The sequence below is a fragment of the Micropterus dolomieu genome, linkage group LG13 (genome assembly GCF_021292245.1).
Source record: "Micropterus dolomieu isolate WLL.071019.BEF.003 ecotype Adirondacks linkage group LG13, ASM2129224v1, whole genome shotgun sequence".
Taxonomy (NCBI): Eukaryota; Metazoa; Chordata; class Actinopteri; order Centrarchiformes; family Centrarchidae; genus Micropterus; species Micropterus dolomieu.
The window spans coordinates 13,023,849-13,046,246 of NC_060162.1; the positions used below are offsets into that span (position 1 = coordinate 13,023,849).

Genomic DNA, 22,398 nt, shown 5'->3' on the forward strand with positions numbered 1-22,398 from the left:
TATTCATATGCATCCATTAAATATCAAGGCCTTTTACTAGTGCTGGGTATTGAACCTTGATTGGTACCAATCTGACTGTCAAGTCGACATTAATGTCTGTAATTTTGTTTACACATTTTCAAATAGTTCCTGGTTTAAATCTAAATATTGACAGTTTTATTGGCATATTATTCAGGCAACAACATTTTAGATTAGAGAAATAGTTTTTGTTAAATTAAATAAGGAATAGTTTTGTAGAATACTGAAACTCTTGGCATTTTATCAGCACCAGCAATGTTAGATTTAAATTTGATTCTTTACAGAATGTCAGTAATTTAAGAGGAATCATATCACTTTGACAAACTGAAGCAAAATGCTCATTTTAAACCTAATGTGAGCAAAACGAGTTTAGTACCTTGAAGTTTTCTTTAAGTGCTTCCAGGAAGTAGTGGCAAAGTTTGCTAGCCGTGCCGGTTCCAGCCTCTCCAGCTTTGGATGTAAAAAACTTCTCCAAGCGTAGGTAGACAGGAAGCACCTGCTGTAAGGTTGGTCTCCTCTGACTGCTCAGCTCCAGAGCTGCCAGACGCAGAGGTGCCAGCAGACAAGCCAGCGTCCCTAGCAGATGCTTGTTGAGACCCTGGAGGAGAGGAGCCGTGGCCTTACTGCGTCCATAAGCTTCGCAAATCTGTTCAAAGTGGGCATGGACCTGCAGAAGAGCTTCAGCCATACGATCCCAGCAAGGTGGGGTGGGGCACTGTGCAAGGCTGCCCTGTGTGCAGTCCTCAGTTGTGCTTGTGAATGTATTGGTGCATTGTTCCTCACGAAGAGACAGCGTGGAAGAGGAGGCAATGTCTCGGCACGTTGAGAGAAGCTCAGCCAACTCATTAAGACCTCGAGCCTGCAGGCTGCGCTTCCCGAGAACCGCCTGTACAACTGCACCGAGCGAACACCCAGCACATCGCAAGCATATCCTGCCCCGCCCACCACCACCAAGCGGTGATCCAGCAAATCCTGCTGCCCAAACTCTGGGCTCTGAGACATACACGGTGCGAATGTCAGACATCACAAACTCAGACAGCACATTCTGCACCCAGTGGTGAACCTGCTCAGGCCCTTCTCTCAGCTCAGCCTCCCTCACGCCGAGCACATAGCGCTTCAGTCTCGACCCCTCCACCTGGTAGGCTGTTAGAACATAGCACGCATCTGGGCCTGATGTCTGGGAGTGGCACGTGACAGCGATGCCAAGCGAAGCATTGGAGCCTAGAGCACACGTGACTTTGACTTTCACTTGGTTGTACATGCGGGGCAGCTGGCGCAGTGCCAAGGCACTCATATTGCCAAAAGCATCACGGGTAGAGTAGGCACCGTGACGAGCTCCCGTATCCACTAAGGTCTGTGCCAACTTCAAGAAGTCCTTGCTGTTGAGCACGTTTAGCATGCTCAGATCTGAACACATTACTCGTAAGAGGCGCTCAGCCACCTGCTGTCGCTCCTTCTCAGGTAGTCCATTATTCTCTGCCAGCACAGACAGCAGATGGGCAGTTAGGAAGGCAGAGCAAAACATAAGAAAGATAATTAGTGTTAATGTTTTTAATTTGATATACTGGCAGAAACCATACAGTATCTTAGAAGGGAAAACAAAATACAGAATCATAGAGAATGATAAAGACATGGCAATAATATGGGAACAAATTATATTTGTATTTTAAAATTTAGATTATATACACTTGAGATTATTTGAATTTTATTCACTTGAGAAAGAGTGTCTTATTGCTCTAAGGGAACAGACAAACAGTTTTATATTAAAGGTTCAGAGTGTAAGTTATAGTGACATCTAGTGGTGAGGGTTGCAAATCGCACCCCCCCTTCCCTATCCAAGCGAGTATAGCTACGCTGCCTGAGACAGGACAAAGATGTCACCCATGAGATAGCTGAGTGTTGCCAGTCAAGAAATTGGGTTTCTTTAGATAGATATATTAAGAAATTATAGTTACTTAATTATTCAGTAAAACTACAGGTGCTGGTCATATAATTAGAATATCATCAAAAAGTTGATTTATTTCAGTAATTCCATTCAAAAAGTGAAACTTGTATAATGTGTACATTCATTCCACATAGACTGATATATTTCAAGTGTTCATTCCTTTTAATTTTGATGATTATAACTTACAACTAATGAAAACCCCCAAATCAGTATCTCAGAAAATTAGAATATTGTGAAAAGGTTCAATATTGAAGACACCTGGTGCCACACTCTAATCAGCTAATTAACTCAAAACACCTGCAAAGGCCTTTAAATGGTCTCTCAGTCTAGTTCTGTAGGCTACACAATCATGGGGAAGGCTGCTGACTTGACAGCTGTCCAAAAGACGACCATTGACACCTTGCACAAGGAGGGCAAGACACAAAAGGTCATTGCTAAAGAGGCTGGCTGTTCACAGAGCTCCGTGTTCAAGCACATTAATAGAGAGGCGAAGGGAAGGAAAAGATGTGGTAGAAAAAAGTGTACAGGCAATAGGGATAACTGCACCCTGGAGAGGATTGTGAAACAAAACCAATTCAAAAATGTGGGGGAGATTCACAAAGAGTGGACTGCAGCTGGAGTCAGTGCTTCAAGAACCACCACACACACATGTATGCAAGACATGGGTTTCAGCTGTCGCATTCCTTGTGTCAAGCCACTCTTGAACAAGACAGCATCAGAAGCCTCTCGCCTGGGCTAAAGACAAAAAGGACTGGACTGCTGCTGAGTGGTCCAAAGTTATGTTCTCTGATGAAAGTAAATTTTGCATTTCCTTTGGAAATCAAGGTCCCACAGTCTGGAGGAAGAGAGGAGAGGCACAGAATCCATTCCATGCCACGACGCATTGCTGCAGTAATTCAAGAAAAAGGAGCCCCAACTAAGTATTGAGTGCTGTACATGCTCATACTTTTCATGTTCATACTTTTCAGTTGGCCAACATTTCTAAAAATCCTTTTTTTGCATTGGTCTTAAGTAATATTCTAATTTTCGGAGATACTGAATTTGGGATTTTCATTGGTTGTCAGTTTTAATCATCACAATTAAATGAAATAAATATTTGAAATATATCAGTCTGTGTGTAATGAATGAATATAATATCCAAGTTTCACTTTTTGAATGGAATTACTGAAATAAATCAACTTTTTGATGATATTCTAATTATATGACCAGCACCTGTTTATGTTTTTTGAATATTATTGTTACTTGTTCATTAATAAACAGCAGCCACAAGAAATGAAGTGCCACATGATGTCTCATACTCTGAATACAGTATTTTACAACTTGAGGGTTGGCTCATCTGAACTAACATACCAAAGTAAATGAAGAACATCTCAAACACTATCACATCTAGTGCATCAAGTATGACCACTGACAGACAGGACAATGTAAGCTCACAGTTTCTGCACCACAGCCCATTATAAACCACATAATACATGAAGTTTACAAAGGCATTGTCAGGTGAGGATCAAGGCTTCTCTCACTTTGCTTAATTAGATAAGCATGCAAATCTTACCAAAATGTCTATTTAAATTTTTTTTAAAAACAACAGAAAAACAAAGTAGTACTAACACCAATAATTTCAGCTTGTGGTAAAACGGTGCAACATTTTTAATGGGCATTTAGCGTGTGAAAGTACAAATTATACATTTATGTTCACAGTGGCAAGGCAATATCCAAAAAACACCTTTTTCTAATGCAAATTTGGAAAGTATTCATTATTATTCACTTGATAGGCACACGGTCTTGTTATATATCAACATTAGCAGTAAAAATAACCAGGGCAGTAAAATGTGACGTTTAGCTGCTGATCTGAGCTTCCCTGCTGTCACCGTTTTATTGCCAATAATATTCATCATCTATCTCACGAAGGTAAGGTCACACCAGGGCAATGAAAGGTTTAGCAGTCTGATAAGGGCTTCCAGCTGTCCATCCATCCATTGTCAACCGCTTATCCTGCGCACACGTGGGGCTGAAGCCAATCCCAGCTGGCGCTTCCAGCTGTAAACTACTGTTTTATTGCCAATTAGTGATCAGCTGATTGTCTCAAGAACATAACCAACAAAGCCAAAACAGAGGCTGGAGAGAGAGAGTAACTACATGAAATTAATACAACTACATATTTTACACCACAAGCCAAAGCCAGCGCTGGAGAATAAACCAATCCAACTAACCTTACATGATTTTTCTACCAAGGCAGTAGAAGTTTAGCTGGCTGATGCTTCCACGCTCTAAGCTAATGTTCCGGTTTTATTGCCAATTAACGTTACTGATCAGCTGATTGTCTTGTTAACATAACTGGCAAAGCCAACCCACAGGCTGGAGAAGAAGTCCACAACATCTGTGATTTCTGCCGTCAGCGGTTTGTACCTGTCCCGACTCCTCTGGCTTCATGGTATTAAGATCCACAGACTGTCGGCTCTCGTGCTAAATAACACGTGTGCTCATTAATTTGTCCAAATGTCACTTCTCTTCTTATTTCTAATAAACCAGAAGACTACTCAGAGACTGTATATTATTATTATTATTATTCTTCCTCCCTCTTCTTCTTCTACGGGCGCATTTAATGTAGTAACGGGTGTCTACACTGCCGGAATTATACAAGCAGAAGAAGAACGCCGTGATGACGAAACGCGGTCTGTAGCGCTGTTTGTCGGTTGTCAGCTATTGTAGAAACATGACGACAAAATACTGCGACCTCCATAGAAGGGGGTGCCCATGGTTATGTAGATATAAATGGCTCATTTTAAGGTATTAAAAACATAATGGCTCATTTATGTAAGGTTTTTATACACCACTGAAAACATAGTTATGGATATTAAATTGCATTTCTATCAATAGATCCTCAGAAACATTACACACCGAACCTTTAAATTAATTGAGTTGATGGCAGTACTTACGGCTGAGAGTGTGGTTTCTCTGGGAGATACTTTGAGGCTGGATTTGTAGTTTAACTGAGGAATGGGCTTGGACCTGGGACTGGGCCTGGGCCTGGATCTGGGCCTGAGCCTGAGGAGCACCTCTCCACAGCTGCTCTTGAGGACCGGCGGCGGAGGAAGTTTTGGGAGAGTCCCCTTTGGTGTGGTTCTCATTGTCCGCTGAGGAGATACAAAAATGCAACATCAGGCAACGGTGACAACATTGTATGGTTTAAATGGAGAAAGGGTATGTTAAATGTTTCCAAGTGGAAAAAAATGTAAAGACTAAAACAAACACAAAATTAAACAAAACAAATCAATTGTCAGCAAAGGAAAAGACAAAAATACTTTATATGGCCTCCCTGAGTCTATTATTAACAAACTGTGCCTACAAAACAAGTTCAACAAGTCCTTTCTCAGTCAGTTTGCACATATGATGAGCCAACAGCAAACATTCATGAAAAATGATCAACTAATGTAAATATATTTTGTTTTCATTGGTGAAGCCTGGATAACAGTAACTGTCCACATGATAACTTTATAATTCTAACTGCATGCTAAGACAGGCAACATGATTCATGCATAAGAGGATAAAAAAACTGCATTAAAGTAATTTATCAAATAAAAATACCAAACATTTGGTGGTTAAAGCTGATATGGGTATTTGTTTACTATGCTTGTTTTCAAACCATTGTAAAATGTATATGTTGGCAAGACGACATTATTGTCAGTATTGTCATGACTTTCAGCCGTGGTTGCGCAAGATTGTAATTGGCCTTTATTTCTGACATTTAATATACTAAATGACTGATTACTTGATAAAATAATCAGAATACAATGCACCTACTGTATATACAAACACAGACACACTCACGATGCACCAAAGGTTTTGCAACAAAACACACAAAAAAAAAAACGTATCCAGCAGCCTCAGAACCAGATCTGCAACAACCTTCATTGTCACAATATATTCCTTGGAACTCTAAACACAAATGTTGTGCTGTGTGGAAGAATTAATGCCTACACCTCAATTAAACAATTACAAATTATGTGTGATCATACAGACTTTCTCATGCATTTCAGCCACTGAGGGTGTGTTCACCTTCTGTGTTTTTAACCTGTCGAGCTTAACATGCATTTGTAGTCGTGGACTCACCAGCGTGGGACTGCATGTGCTCCAGCAGGTTGTTGTAGAACTGGAACTGGATGCCACAGGCACCACAAGTGTAGGGTTCTAAAAAATCACAAGGCCCAGAAGAGCATTGACTCTTTGTCGGAGGAGAAAATTAATACATTTCCCTGATCTATACTGGATCAACAGCTCTGAAAGTCAGTTCCACCAAGATGTTGTTGCTTTTGTGATCTTTTGCAATTGTGATGCAGTTTGTGCGACTTTGCAAATAACTATTGCAGTATTTAAACGTTTTAGGGTGGGTCATCTTGGTGGCCTAGGGGTTTAAGGTGCTGACCATCCCCCGGTTTGAATCTGACCCCCTCTCTATCTCTCCCCTCATTTTCATTACGTGTCTACTGAATCCTATATTATATAAGCAAAACATAATAAACAAATGAATGTTTACATATTTAAATAAAAACATTTATAACAGCTTTTCCAGCAATCTTTTTCCGCCAAAAGAAAACCTCGTAACAGTATGATTCAGCCGATGCCTAGTTGTCAGCCATTACAAGACACGGCTATGTCTGAACACAATGCAGGTGTACAAAAAGATTCTGTTCAGACATCCCCTAGTGATAATGAAGCTAAATGCAGAAAATCTGTATAATCACAATGGATTATAGAGAAACTATTTGCACCAAACAATGACAGATTAATGAAAACTGAAGCATAACAGGGGGGAAAAAGGTGGAATGAGAATGAGGCAGCATGCATATTTTCTGTTTTGAGCAGGAAGGTGGGGTTGAACTTACTCTGGGTTGTAGAGAAGGAGGTGGCCACCAGAGGGCTCGGAGTTCCTACGGACAAGCAAGAGGATAGAGAGGGAGTTAAAACTAGACACAGTATGCATTTCTCTACCGCTCTTTTCCCATGTCATTGTCTTTAGTGTTTATTGTTTTTTTAAGGCAAGCATAATTTGCAATCAAAGAGCATTTACTTATGATACTTACTAAGATAGGCGCAAACAAAGATGGAGGATCATCAGCTCATTATTTAAAAAAGTTTGTGTTTTTTTACAAGCCATGGCATGCACCATAGAAACACAGTAATCAGAGCAGTAGAACCATACCTATCCAGAAAAAGCGGCAGACTATTTCTATTTCTGTTTAGGTCAATTAATAAAAAGGCAGCTCCACATTTACTGAGCTAAAAGTGTGATCAAGTATGATCTTAAAATAAACTTTAAAATTCCTGGATGCCACAAGGGCTGGTTTGAGCCTTATCAAGACTGTAGGGTTCCTGGTTTCTTTCTTCTTCTCAAAGCAAAATGCTTGCTCGGTGGGAGTTCACCTTTAGAAGGTGAGGACAAGGTATGTAACAAGTACAAGTGACAGTTAAACTCATGTGGTGTAAGAAAAACAATTTCGAATGTTTGCCTGTCTAGGGTATAACAGATGCTGTCTATGACAAACCACTCAAGGTGGTGGTTTATTTGTAGGTTTAAAATCTTAAGTCATAAGTCTTAAATCTTCTATATAACATCAAAGATTCCTGACTAAATAAGCAACATAGGTAAAGTCTGAAAATATAAACTTCCTTAGATAAGAGTTTAACGCTCAGCTAATCTGCTTCATTGGGACTGTGTGGGTGTGGCTTGATCAGGTCTAATTGGTTATCTGGTAAAATAATAGTAATAGTAAATAATAATTCTGTTAAAATATTGCTGATTGTTGCACAATACATATACCATCTATTTCAAACCAGTGAAAAAAGCACAGACAGAAAACTCTACTGCGATATATAAGACTTGTAACTTTTGCAGAATGTTTTGTGTTCACGTAAGCTTTTAATTACAAGCCTCTTTTTAAGTCACTGCCATGATGTATAGCAGCTGTTATCAGAGCCAAAGGTGATCAAACATGGTATTCAACAAGGTCTCCACTTCTTTTACTCTTCTACTACTCCACTTCTCCACTTCTACTTCTACTCCACACTCCTCTGAGTGTGGAGTAGAATAATAATGGAGATCTTCGACATGAGTTTTACGTAGCAACAATTGATGCCAGTTTCCCCATTCAAGCAGAAATTATACATTTCCACACAAATACCCACCCATCCACATAAAATAAGTGACTCAGTGCTCACCGCTTGAATTCTGCGAGCTGTTTGTGTCAACCAGACTAGACTGAATTGCACTTTCCAGTTTCCGCCTGAATGGACTGTCTGTAAGTGAAAATTCAGGAGAAACAATGAGGGGCATGCCCATACTAAATAATGTGCATCATATTCTTAATTCAAGCTATGAACCTACAGAACAGTTAAGATAGAGCAAAGTCAAAGACAAGCAATTTATTAATCTTAATTTTAGTATGTGGCATGCAAATCAATTACGCTAACAGCCTTGACAAAGGATCCGCATGTTCATATTACATTTAAATATGGGTTTAATTCCTCCTCTTCGTTCCATCTTTTTGACCCACTTCTGAGTGTGTGCCATGCTTTAAATAGTTCTTTATGGCAGAGCGCATCTTAGCAAAAAGATTGGGGGGGGGGGGGGCAAGTTTTGGTAAAGCAATAAAGCACATGAAGCACAGTAACATTATCTAAAATTATGTAAAAATCTTCTGTATTTCACATCGCTTAGTTAAAGTAGACAAAAAAAAAATTAGTTTTTTTGTTGTCTGTATCAATTTTTGTTTTAATGTTTTCAAACATAATTTCTAATGTGTTTAGTTGCTTGATGCTTGCTAACAAGAAAGAAAAACATTAATTGTATCATGACTTAAATTGTGCTATAAAGGTTAATAGTTTCTAGCAGGGTTGCCACAAATACAGTGGCAAGGTTACCCAGAACCTTAAATCCAATCTCTTATATCCATTTTCCACTGGCTCAGTGTAACACTTTAGCCATACTGAGGCACGCTCTTATGAATTTCAACCGCACCCTCACAGCAGCACTGTGATATTTGTGACTGTCCCTGCCCTCAAACCCAGCTATGCCAATATCATAGTAAACTGACTGGCTGCACTTCTGTGGTTATACGGGCGACAAGAGTCCCTTTGCCATTGAAAAATAAATTATTCAACATCACAGGCAATACGTGTTTGGTTTCTGATCATGTTCACTAGAATTTATTCCCCATTTTATCAACATCAAGCATTGTTCTACATCACCAGTGACAAATATAATGTACATGGTCTGTAAATATTATACTTGGCTGTGTCTAGTCACTGCCTTGAGCAGGTACACCTATGTGTATGTATGTGTGTCTGTGTCTGTATTATGAAGTTATGAGGCATGCAAACATTGCTTAGTACTAAACAATCTATTAACAATACTACTTAAAATGTAGGATAAAAAAAGAATGCTTACTTTTTATCTTACCAGTTTGGCTGTGGCCAAATTTGCTCATATCCATGCTACCACATTCCTGTACCCGTGATGCCTTCATGTCAAAGGAGCCTACATGAAGATAGATTCTCAACGTCAGCTGTAGCTCAACGCTCCAACTTAGACCAGTGACATCACGTCTGATGGCAATACAGATTTCTTTTCCCCCTCACAAAAATGCAAGACTGACATTGTGAACAACACACAAAATTCTAGATCTTGGCACTTCCTCTATAATGTAGGTTTATAAGAGGTTACTTTCACAAACAAATTGAATGACAGAATTAGGGACTTTCAAATCCTACACATTGTGGCTTTAAGAGGTAACTAAATGGGCTCACCCATTGGTGTGTGAAGAGCAACATGCTCCTGGTATGGGTTGAAATACTTGTACTGCTTCCCACAGAACTCACAAACATAGCTCCCAGTTTCTGCAGAAAAGAAAATACACAATCAGATCTTTGTTTTCATCAAAAGCCATGTTAGTGGTAGAACCTGTATCATATCAATTAAGATCCTTTTTTTAAATGTATGTGTTATTTCACCAGGGAGAAGTAGAAAACAAGAGGCCCTAATAGAGTAGAGAAGAGGAAGGAACTGGTGATCTTTTCCGGACTGAAAATTGCCAACTCTATGGTTTACATTTAGCAATACCCCAATATCAGAGAACATAAAAACACAGGGGGCCTCCCTGAATAGAGCTTGGAGGTTCACACTATTCCCCTAATCATTAGGAGTCATTAGTGCAGTGACAAGTGCAGGCTTCCCACCTGCGAACACTGCCAATTGTGTTTGAAGGGACACCCGCTGCCGTCGGTTGAACCCGAGGTCTCTGCGGAGGTGGGCGAGAGCTTTTTCCCCTGCGAAGGAGGACTTTTGGACTCATGTTCTGAAACCTTTCCAGTGTGGAGTTAGCTTATATGCTTAAGTGTTATTTTTCTAACATGGATCATCACCATGACGTAAGGTTGTTCATTACAAACTGTGTCCAGCACACTGAACTGGACACAGGTGGACTTCAAGGTGTCAAACTGTATGCTAGGTTAAGAAAAATCTAAGGGATGATATATATCTAAAATCTATTTAGAATTTAAATGCTAAGTATGTCTTGTCTCAGATTTGTGATTATCCCCTCTCACTGAAACATAACATAAAACACATGAAATCAAAAAACTTTGAAACAGTGGGTTACAGTGATAAATAATCCCAATCAAATATATTTCTTCTGGAGGGTATTAGCAACACAAAATGCAAACCAGCAGCTGCAATTTGCTGCTTAAGCTTCTGAATGTATAGTACATTTTGTAATCTTGTTCTGCCATGGCATATCTGTGGAACAGACTAAAAGAAGTGCATCAAACAGTCTTACTTGGTCCAATTTTCTGGTAGGGTTCAACTGGCTCCTCCTCTTTAAGGCCATCCACAGGTAACACTACCTGTTCATATGGATCTGAGAGAGATGGGGGAGGGAGATGGGCAATATGTTTTTCACTGAATACTTAAACTTCACAGAACAAAATCACAGAAAGTGTATTAGAGCAAAAACTGAAAAAAATGCATCCCTAGTAGCACTCACTGGCTTTATATAATATAATATGAACAATTAAGCTCACCATTTATTTCACAGCACATTCATTTAAAAAAAAAAATCATATAAATGTTGAGCAACTACAGCAATTACTGTAGATTGTAAAATATTGACCCTTATTTACCTCTACTAAAGAGAGAACTAACCTGTCTAAAATACGCTTTATCTGAGAAAGGCCATTGCTCATTTGATAGTGATAATTTTTTATTTTTGTTTTTAGCAAAAAGGCACTTGTTTTTCTGATCCACTCCTTTTTACTATGCTACTCAGCTTTTGTTGCAGCTTCAGGAAGTAGATATTCAGTATGGCCAGTGTGAACCTCACTTATACATGACTTTTCAGTTCAAGTCTTGGAGTTTCAAAGAAGCAAATAAAATGCAAATTTCCCAAAAACTCCTGTTTACCATCAACTGCATGCAGGTCACGGTGCTCCTGGAAGCAGCTGTAGTATTTATACTTCTTACCACAGATGTCACACGAGTAACGGAAGCTATCTGCAGATGAACAGATGGAGAGAGACCAGCAGTGGTTATAAAGACATGGATATTACTGACAATGAAAACAAGTATTTTTGAATGAGTGAATCCAAAACTGCAAATTGGGTAGATAATAACCTAATAATAATAAAATAATGACAGAACTTGCTGTGGTGCACAGTTTAACACCTTGTACACCTAAGGTGTTCCAATTTTTTTTTCACACTTAATTTGCAGAAAAGTATTTCATTGTGCCATAGAAACATAGAAACTTTGTTTTTAGTCATTCCGCAGTAGAAAAATGGATACATGAATGAACAAATACGATTAAAATACATAATAAAGATTTCATTGCATTGGGACAGACAGACAGACAGGTTGTAAACAAGACAAAAAGATTAGATTAATCCCTGGGGGTAAAGTGAGGGAAAAGGTAATAATGACTTGATTAATTATTATTTGTAATACCTGTAAGCCCAAAATAAGCTGTTCTTCCCCACACATAGGCTTTCCTTGAGAAGACGACCCAGGTATATTAACGGTCGCTTAAGTAGGCTATATTTGGTGACCCATTTTAAGACTTTGCAGAGAAACACACAGAGAGAAGTTATCTGGTATTACGTTAGAACATGGAGACACAGTGGATAATTTAAAAGCACGGACCAGGTAAAGCAACAGTGAATTGTGAACACACCTGGTTGATGCCAACGTCATTCAGTACCGAGGTGGTCTCAATTGTTTCGATAGGCTACGTCATTAACAACAAGCTTCCTCTACACACAGCAAACGGAACGGAAAACAGAATCATGGGTGGAAGTGGGTTGAGTTTTTTGGGTGACTTTGTTCATCAGCAACAGAGTCAACAGAGAAACAGAGAGAGGCAGGTGTAGCTGTATGCGTGTGTCTGAAAGGAAATGCAAGGTGAGTAGATAAAAGTAGTTTTAGAGTAAACACTAAAATAAGGTGGAGAATTAAATATAATTCAATTAAGGGGTTATATTAGCCAGTGTAAAGAAATATCACAGTAAAGACACAAGTGCAACCTGCAAGATCATGCATCTATAACCAATTATCTATGTTTTTACTGTGTTATCGATTTACTCAGAACGTGTCCTCACCTATGTATGGAGCAACAATGTTATGTGAGCTTTAATTACACTGACAAATGCCAGGAACCCACTAATTTGTGGATAATAGTTTTAATCGCGTTAATTGGTGGGAAATTATAGAATATACATGGTACTGAAGCCTTGAGGTGTTCATAAATGCAATTACAGTTAGGCACCATAATAATGCTTTCTGTAGCTGTATTTCTTTGTTGCCAATTAAGCATAAATTGCATGAAACCCTTTTGCTGTCAAGTGAAGATGCTGGTTGTTTTTAACAGTGTTGGCTTTTCTGTGCCCTTTCTTAACACATTTCTAGGACAGCCATTTACTTACTTTTCAAAATGTTGAAAATACGTTTTGACAGAGGTCATCTTACTTTTTAAAGCATCTACAGAGATCATCAAGACATATTTTAGTACAGAGCAAAATATTTTATTTTCTGCTGTAAAATATTTTGTATTTAAATACACATTTGAGATACCTCAGGAATTCAGCCGAGAATCAAGTTGATTGAATTAACAGAGAGAGAACAAACCGGAGAAAACTTAGAAGTTGTCGCTCTGCTGCTAAATGATAAAACATTTGTCACATGGGTGAGTAAGGAAAGGGGCCTTCTGCTGGGTGCTCAGTCAGACATATTATTGTGGAAAGACTAAGCCTGAACCAACTGGGTAAAGGAGGTTAGAAACTGATTTTGTCTTACAGTCGCGTGTGCCATGCTGTTTATGCAACAGATTTCCTTCAGACAGGATTTCACTGTGGTGTGCCAAGAGCCACTTTAGGTGCTCTTGTCAACAGCCACCTGGCTGCACAAAGATTTCCACTGCAACAAAATCAGCAAGAGCAGAACAAGTAATCTGCATCGCTTATGTCCTTTCACTCTCCTACCCCTCTACAGATGAGGCAAGAAATGGCGGCGAAAGTTAAAAAACATTTGAGCATGTAAACAAGAAGCAATATTAATGCACATTCAAAAATATATGTTTGCATGATTCGGGTCTTAACAAAATTTAAAGTCAGTTTTGAATTTGCAGCAAATTATCCAGTTTGAGCCACGTGCTAGCAGTTTTTACAATCTGACAAATTCTAAAAACAAATGCAAGGACAATTTCTCAATTCACTGTTAAGAACTCTGCTTTATTTTTTACTTTATAACACTATTTTAATTTTTTTTTTATTTAAAATGCAGCATTGAACTAATTTACATTAGAATTTGTTTTGTGTCTTGGCTGATCAAGCTGAAAACCGTCCGATTCAAGTCACGGGCCAAACACAAATGTTAAAACTGTGTTAAAATGTTAATTGTTAATGTTAAATTAAAATTTTATTTTTAACTTTCTTTACACAAATTACACATCTGCATGTCCAGAAATGCCTTCCGGTGCTAAAAGTGAGGCCATTTTACCAATATGGACTACTGCTTTTTTGGGTCTTCTTTGAATGGAACCTTCACAGGTCTCTCTCTGTCTCAATGACTGAGCAGTCAGTTACAGTCCTATCTCAAACACACAGGACATAAACTCAGAATTTGATAACAAAAATGTAACCTGTAACAGTAAAATGTTTAATGTCGTGGAATCTTACAAAAATATTGATGCAATTTACAAAAATCTGGATTTTCACTAAAATTATAGGCATTTCCACGGCATTTAAGCCAAACAAACTATACTGCTATGGTGTAATTTATGGGCACGCTGCTTCTGTCTGTTGGGGAAAAATTTATGCATTTCATATGGCCCTACACACACATATAGAAACATAAATAATGACACATACAGACACACATTAATAGTTAATACAGTTCTGCATCCAATTTAATAAGCAGTGTGTTTGAGAAGACTTCAGGAATTTCATTTCAGACTTCTGAATTTTCAGCAGTGTTTTACAAACTGATTTTAGCTCTCATGTGCATTTTCTGCAGGAAATGCAATTTTTCTAGTTCACATTCATATGCCAAAGTTTGCATTTTCATTTTCAAATTTAGGTTGCCAATTTAACTAAACTGTGTAATGTAAAATGGAATTGCATTTGATTTCGCAATCAATATGATGGCGTTGTATTCTGGAATTTACTGCTCTTGCCACAACACAATGCAATGTCATCTAGGAGGTCGCTGCAACGGCCAATCCAATATACACATTCCTAGTATATATACTTTGTAATATAAATGCCGTATTTCTACTGTTACCTGGCAATCATCACTGCGAAAGACAGAATTGTTGTCAGTGTGATAACTTAAGTTGTATTATAAGTGTTATAAAGTGTTGTGCTGTCTGTTCATTTAAATGATTTAAATAGATCAATGATCTATTAGTCAAACTAGACTACCTGTGTCGCTTTTTATTGTCTCACCAGTACCTGAAGCAACACTCTCCCACCACCACCACCAAACCCTGCAAAACGCTGGGCTGTTTTTGGTCTTAACGCCCACTCAGTCAGAACTACAGAAAGTTTGTTCTAGCTTGGCTCCCAAAATACTCTCTTCAACTCCAAGAACTCCTCCACAACACTACAGCCTGTGTCGTCTTCTGCTTTTCAAAATTCTCCTATGCCTACTCTCCTTCAACAGAGGGATATTTTACAAACCATACTGACTGGTAAATCCAGCCTTATTGTCAGTTGGTTTTAAAATGCAGGCTTGCAATGATCAAGTTGCAATAGTAACCAATCACCAGGAACAAATCTGGTGTTAAGCAGGATTAAAGTCAAGGTTACAATAATGTCATATCGTAACTTCTTTTGATAACTCACATGTAGAATCAATTTTATTCTAACTAGGGCAATCACTTTTTAACTATATCAAATTAATTGTTATTAAAGCAGGTTATAGTGTGCTTCAGCTTGTTTAATCTTTACTTGCTGCCACTTAGACCACTCATAGAAGAAAGTTATGTTTAAAATACACTTATAAATTGGCATGCCAGTCATTATCAAGTATAAAGTCTAACTATGTGCTGTCAACCAAAAATACTTTACAGCATGTTCCATCCTCTTAAGAATTTAATCTATCAGCATGTTGGGTTTTTTTTGCCAAGCAGACTCTCAGGCCTACTTATTAACACTGTCACAGACCATTTGGTTACACTCTGTTTGTATACCTCATAAAGCTAAAAAATAAACTGTCTGCATAAGAGATGATTGTGCATTCTTTTCTCTCTGCCATGTCAATAGTTCTGCCTTTAAGCGATGTGCACATTCATGTAGTGATTGCAGAGAGTGTGTGTAAGCAGCTTTATAAATAACTCTCAAGTACTACTCAGAGGTAGGGGTATTTTTAGTTTTAATCAAACTTTCACTGTAATTCCAGGGAGTGATTTTAAGACACCTGATAAATAGAGGCCCTAGCAGCTGATATGCAATGCAATTAAAAGAGTAACATCCCTACTCATGCAGGCCAGCGTTTATTTTTGTAAGTTGTTCCACGTTTACCTCAGTTAAATTGGTAATTAAGGAACTGGTGTTGTCAAACAATATGTGTTCAGGTGTGTGAAATAATTCAGTTAAACTTTAATAAAACTAACTTTATCACCAAAAAACATCGTTTCCACACGTGACAGAGATGTTGGGGTTAAGTTGGATGTTGCCTTCCAGGTACTTGATATTACAATGTCACCTAAGGGAAGGTGAGTAGGGTATAAGGTATAGAGTATAGTGAGTAGACAAGACTGAAGGAAACAATAAGGGTAAATAATATGGCTTTTACCCTGCTGAGTCACATAGAGACATACGTATTGTCAGTTATAAGTTGTGGTAGATTGTTTTTAGCTTAATGAAAATCTAAAAGACAGCTAGTTAAACAACATAATGTCCGTTAAATGAGCAACAAATAAACAGCTTTGGCATGCTAATAAACTCACTTCACTGGATGAGTGTGCAAAAGTGTACTCACTGTTGGGTGTCTGGGGTAGACCATCTCCAACCATGCTCTCAGATTCTATAGTTTAAAAAAGGGAAGAAATCTGTGAATATATGAATTTGCGCTCACATCAGCTCACGTCTTCCAACTTCCAACTCAAATCACCATCTCTCACATTAAAGCAGAGACAATAAAAAAAGAAATAAAATAAATTTATTAAATACAATTCCTAGTCAAATGCAATTCCTGGCCAAAACAGGACATGCATGAGTTATGTAGAGGAAGTGAATAATTTTAGGACCACACTGTTAACAGAGGAAAACACAGCGAACAGCCAGTTATTATTTGGCTTTTCATGAAGACCAAATACACATGTTAAAAAAAAGGTGTCTTACCTCTGTGTGCCCTGACGTGTGTCTGAAAGCAGTTATAATACTTGTACTTCTTCCCACATACCCCACATACATAGGAACCTGGATGAGAATTCAAAACAGTGTCATAAAAACAAAGTGACAGTATCATAAGGAGTACATGCATATATAGCATATTTGTAGGTCATAAAATGTACAATAGTTCTTTCTCTCATTCTTTGTCATCCCCATCTGAACTACGTAAATATCCATCTCCCAATTACTTCTGAGTATAACCAATATACCAATAAACAGTTAATGTTCTAAGCACCAAGTAAACATTACTTTCCACACAATGTTTACATTATATTAAATGTTTTCTACATCATAAAAATGTGTTGCCTAAAAAGAGACAATTCCCTACAAATTTGGGTAATTGATTGAAATAATAATATGAATGTCAGGAGTCAAGATTGGTATCACGACCAATCAAGGTATTTCTAACTGGTCTGTGTCAGCTATATAAAGCCAGCTTCCACTTCCAAGCCTTTGTCTAGGGTTCTGCATATTTATTGTGCTCCATGTTTACTGTGCTGCATGTGAGCTCCATTAAGATTATGAAACACAGAAATGATTGTTCTCAGGTACAACTTGAAAACCCAATACAATTTTGATCAAATTCTTGGTTATAGGACATTTCTTACTAAAACCATTGCGGTAAAGGCTATAATGTTTATTTGAATTTTGTTTTAAAGGAAGGGCCATTTTGGAGGCTGTAATTCGTGGTACTGTTGAATTATATTGCATTACATTGAGAGGTCTTTCAAATATTTTCCCCCTTATTTATATAAAAGGGTACTCTAAATATTATAAACATTATAACCTCCATGAAAGTAGTATTATTGAAAGCCTTACTGAAGTAAAAACACTGAAGTATTAACAGCAAAATATACTGAACAGTATCAAAGGTAAAAAAAAAAAAAAACTCATTATGCAGGAAAGTGATCCCTGTCAGTCTTAATATTATTTGTGCTGATGTGGGATTAATATTATTGCTGCATTAATGTGTGTGATGCACTTTACTGCTGTAGTTGTTTAAGGCTTGCTAATTTTAACTACTTTATATACTGTTGGGTAGTTTAATCTACAGCAATACATCATAGCTTCACTGTCCCGTGAGAACAATGTACCTCAAAAAAGTCAACTTTTCATGAGCTCAGAAAACAGGCCTGTTTTCAGCTTTGTGACAATGCATTTTCCAGCCAAGGGGTTTTTGAAAAACTGTAGTTTATTTAACTTAAGAAGTAGGATAAGTTTCTTAACCTATTAAAGGAACACATAACCGTTTATCAGAAACACTCATATTCAAAATCACCTTATCTGGAGATATATGGTTTTCACTGGACAGGAAGGGAATGAAAAAATGTTAGTAAAGTAACTAGTAACTATAGCTATCAAACTAATGTAGAGGAATAAAAAGTGCAATATTTGCCACTGTGATGGTGTGGAGTTTAAGTATCAAGCTACATATAAAATAGAATTACTCATATAGTACAAGTACGTCAAATTTGTTCTTAAGTACAGTACTTGAGTAAATGTACTTGTAAGCGCTTCATGTTTGCAAATAAGCAGATAGCAGACTCAAACATGAACAAAGAGTACCTCCTTGAAAAAGGCCCAGCTCACTCAAATAAAAAAATAAATAGTTTCTTATTTACCCCTCATGGTACAGCCTCTAGCCATGCAGAGTGTCTTGGTTTTGTTCACCCAGGTTTTAAGATCTTACAGATTTCAGCTGCCACTCCAATAATAAATACTACATAAAATGTAGGTGAATGGAATTTCAATTGTGCTCACAGGATTGGAAAATTACATTTAAAAAATTAAACGGCAACAACACACTGTCAGTACTTTCTATATGGACCATTTCATCTGTAGAAAGTAGCTTCAATAAAAATTGTGGATTATCCTGAGTAATCAAAACATGGTGTCTGAGAAGAGACATTGCTGCTGAATTTGATGCCATGTTTACATGCTGTGCAGTTTTGTTTGTGTTGTTTTGTCAGGAAGCAAGGTCAGGCTCAAGAGATACCAGACATGACTGCAGTCAGTAAATGCACATGTATATCCATATGTATAGTCACACACCTATGCATGAGTCTGTGCTCTTCGTTGGAGGAGGAGTACCAAGGGCAAACATACCCTCGGGCTGAGCTCTACGGGATCCAACTCCACTTGCTCCTCCATCATTTCCTCCAATGACAACACAGATCTCAGCAGGGTTGGTATCACCCACTTTCCCATTACTCGTCTCCGAGGTCCCAGGCTCTTTCTTTACTGTGACAGGTGGTGGACTAGTACTCTTGGACTTTGGGGCAAAAGTTGGTGAGGGGCCATCTGTGGCTGTACTCCCACCGTCTGCCTGCTCCTTCCCAGGATTGGGTGTCTCTTGTGCACTCATGACTCCACCTCCTCTGAGCCTGTGCTTCTGTACCAGGGGAACAAGCAACAGAGAGACAGAGACTTTACTGTACTGTCCTGTAACAATTTGAAGTCTTGATTTGGCATCACACAACACAGCATCAGTGAATATCAGCGCTGTCAGGTCAAACAGATGTGTTGTTTTGAAACAATCACGACATCACAACCAATATCCAAGAAAAAAACATATCAGCTATGTTACTATATAGATACAAACATATGTACCAAGGTTGAGGGTGACTTAGGTTGGTCGTCCACCCTGAGTTCTGCTCAAGGTTTCTGCCTGTTAAAAAGGAGTTTTGACTTGCCATTGTTGCCAAGTGTTTGCTCGTGGTGGGAATTGTTGGATCTCTGTAAGTAATATTACAAAGAGTAAGATCTAGACTATATGAAAAGTGCAATGAGATTACTTCTGTTATGAATTGGCGCTATATAAATATACTGAATTAAATAGCCTGCATCTGACAACTACTGAAAGTCTTAAAAAAAATAAAAATCAAATTGTGAGACAACCACCCCTCTTTTTCTAAATAAGGTCAAGAGATGTGCAAGCTCAAAATGCACAGCAGCCACCACCAATATATCTGTGGCGGTGTAATTTTGAAGACAGAAAAGAACTGACAACATTTTCTTGATAGCCATGACAGAGTGGCTTAACTGTTCATAAGTGACCTTTGATGACATAAATTCACAGCTTTGTGGAACCAAATGCTCTAATTTCAGAAATATCCAAATTACACAACTTGCCACTTCAGCACAAGGCTATAAAAGGCCTTGTCAAGAGAATGTGCTCAAAATGCAACCAAGCAAAACAGAGTTATGCCAGAATGACTGATATTACGGAAAGAGGGAAAATTGGTCTTCTAATAATAGCACACCAATACAGCAACAACAAACCTTTTCATAGCCCAAATGCACCTTTCTTTGGATGTGTGTGGATAGTGTGGACAGATGAATCTACAGCAGCTCTACAGGACCGTTTTGGGAGCACAGATTGGAGTGTGTTCAGAGAGGCCACCACCCAGGAGAGCCACATCATCCTTTAGGTATATACATTATCAGTGACATCATATATCAGCAAATGTGTTGATGATGTGGTGATCACTAAAATGATAAAATCATTCCTCAATCAGAAGGCCTGGATGAATGGAGAGGTGAGGGCTCTATCCAGAGGCAAAAAAAGTGCCTATTCGGTCGGGTGATAGAGAAGCTTACAGCACCGCCAGAGCGAGACTGAAAGCTGCCATCAAGGAGGCAAAGCAGAGACTGGACAGAGACTTCAACACCAACACCACCAAAGATATGTGGCAGGTCATCAAAAACATCAAAGGCTACAAAAGCAGGAGCTCCCATCATGTGTGAGGCCACATTACCAGATGAACTTAACACCATTTATGCTCGCTTTGATCTCCTCAACAAGGAGTCAGCTGTAAAGTCTACTCCACCTCCAGAGGACCAGCCACTGTCAGTATCCACAGCAGATGTGAGAAGCGTCCTGCTGAGAGTGAATATGACTAAATCAGCTGGGCCTGATAACATTCCTGGCAGTGTACTAAAAACCTGTGCCAATCAGCTAGTTGATGTTGTTACTCAAATTTTAAACATCTCACTGTCTCAGGAGAGGGTTCCCACCTGCTTCAAGACAGCCACCATCATTCCTGAACCTAAAAAGTCTGCAGTGTCTAGCCTGAATGACTACCGCCCTGTGGCTCTCACCCCCATTCTGATGAAATGCTTTGAGAAACTGGGTCTTCAGCACATAAAGAACATCCCAGCCAGCCTGGACCCTCACCAGTTTGTTTTCAGAACCAACAGATCCACAGAGGATGCCATCTCCACTGCCCTCTAGGGGTGGGGGGAAAAAATCGATACAGCATAGTATCGTGATATTTGCCATGGCAATACTGTATCGATACACAGACGTCAAGTATCGAAATTTTATTATATAAGTTGCAGATGGGACTTTTAACATTTTGGTACTGGAATAATAAAATCTATTGCTTTTTTAGTCCACTAGAAAACTTAACAGGAACATATAGAGGACTGAAAAAGTGATATGAACAAACTGAGATAAACAGATGTTGACAAAGTTTGACTTTAGGGACCTAATTGGAAGTTAATTGAAGAATAAATTGCAATATATCTCAATATATTTAAAATCGCAATAAAATCGAATCGCAACATAAATATCGTAATAATATCGTATCGTGGGGCCTCTGGTGATTCCCACCCCTACTGCCCTCCACTCAGCCCTCACTCACCTTGAGTAAAACAATGGAGAGAACTCTGTTGTGAAGTTTGTGGATGACACCACAATCATCATCCAGATTTCAAACAACGATGAGACTTCATATCGGGAGGAAATTCATAATCTTGTGGAGTGGTGCTCAGAGAACAGCCTACTGTTCACCAAGGACTGATCGTTGATTTTAGGAAGAAGGAGATAAAGACACACACTCCTGTTTACATCAGTGGTGCTGAGGTGGAGCAGGTGAACTGTTTCAGGTTCCTGGGAATCAACATCACAGACAACCTAACATGGTCATCTCACATCTCCACACTGGTGAAGAAAGCTCAGAAACGACAGTATTTCTTGAGGAAACTTATGAAGGCCAAATTCCCACGCCTAGTTCTTGACAGCTTTTACAGAGGAGCAATAGAAAGCATCCTGACTACACTACATCACTAACTGGCATGGGATGTGCACGGCCCAGGACCGAAGGGCTCTGCAGTCGGTGATTAAAATTGCACAGAAGATCATTGGTACCCATCTCCCGACCATCAGTGGTATCGGTGAGGTGCCAACGCAGAGCCCAAAGGATACTTCAGGACAGTACCTACCACGGCCACAGCCTGTTCACCATGCTGCCTTCTGGGAAGAGATATAGATAGTTTCTGCTGCCACACCACCAAACTGCAGAGCAGCTTTTTCCCCCAAGCTATCAAACTCCTAAACTCTAATTCATCCTAGGCACCGCTCCACTGAATATAGTTTATTTCTGTTTACCATTTTTTATGATTGATTCTGTATTAATGTATATTGTCTGCTATGTAACAGATGGGAGTTACAAAACACAATTTCACTCTATAACTTGTTATATTGTTACAATAAA

General features: G+C 38.7%; 1 protein-coding gene across 5 annotated transcripts in view; it reads right to left on the minus strand.

Annotated features, from left to right (window-relative positions):
• znf618 (zinc finger protein 618) overlaps positions 1 to 22,398 on the minus strand; it is a 39,097-nt gene that overhangs the window by 5,780 nt on the left and 10,919 nt on the right. Inside the window, exons 2-14 of one of the 5 annotated variants that reach the window (XM_046066401.1) lie at positions 19,007 to 19,292; positions 16,850 to 16,927; positions 16,488 to 16,532; positions 11,418 to 11,507; positions 10,795 to 10,875; positions 10,196 to 10,285; positions 9,767 to 9,856; positions 9,408 to 9,497; positions 8,180 to 8,257; positions 6,847 to 6,891; positions 6,074 to 6,151; positions 4,900 to 5,097; positions 395 to 1,494 (exon numbers count right to left, since the gene is read on the minus strand). In XM_046066401.1, coding sequence (XP_045922357.1) covers positions 395 to 1,494; positions 4,900 to 5,097; positions 6,074 to 6,151; positions 6,847 to 6,891; positions 8,180 to 8,257; positions 9,408 to 9,497; positions 9,767 to 9,856; positions 10,196 to 10,285; positions 10,795 to 10,875; positions 11,418 to 11,507; positions 16,488 to 16,532; positions 16,850 to 16,927; positions 19,007 to 19,265 — 2,322 coding nt within the window. In that variant the 5' untranslated portion in view covers positions 19,266 to 19,292. Of the gene's footprint in view, positions 1 to 394; positions 1,495 to 4,899; positions 5,098 to 6,073; positions 6,152 to 6,846; positions 6,892 to 8,179; positions 8,258 to 9,407; positions 9,498 to 9,766; positions 9,857 to 10,195; positions 10,286 to 10,794; positions 10,876 to 11,417; positions 11,508 to 16,487; positions 16,533 to 16,849; positions 16,928 to 18,952; positions 19,293 to 22,398 lie in introns of all 5 variants that reach the window. The other 4 variants (XM_046066400.1, XM_046066399.1, XM_046066403.1 and 1 more) reach the window with 4 other exon arrangements.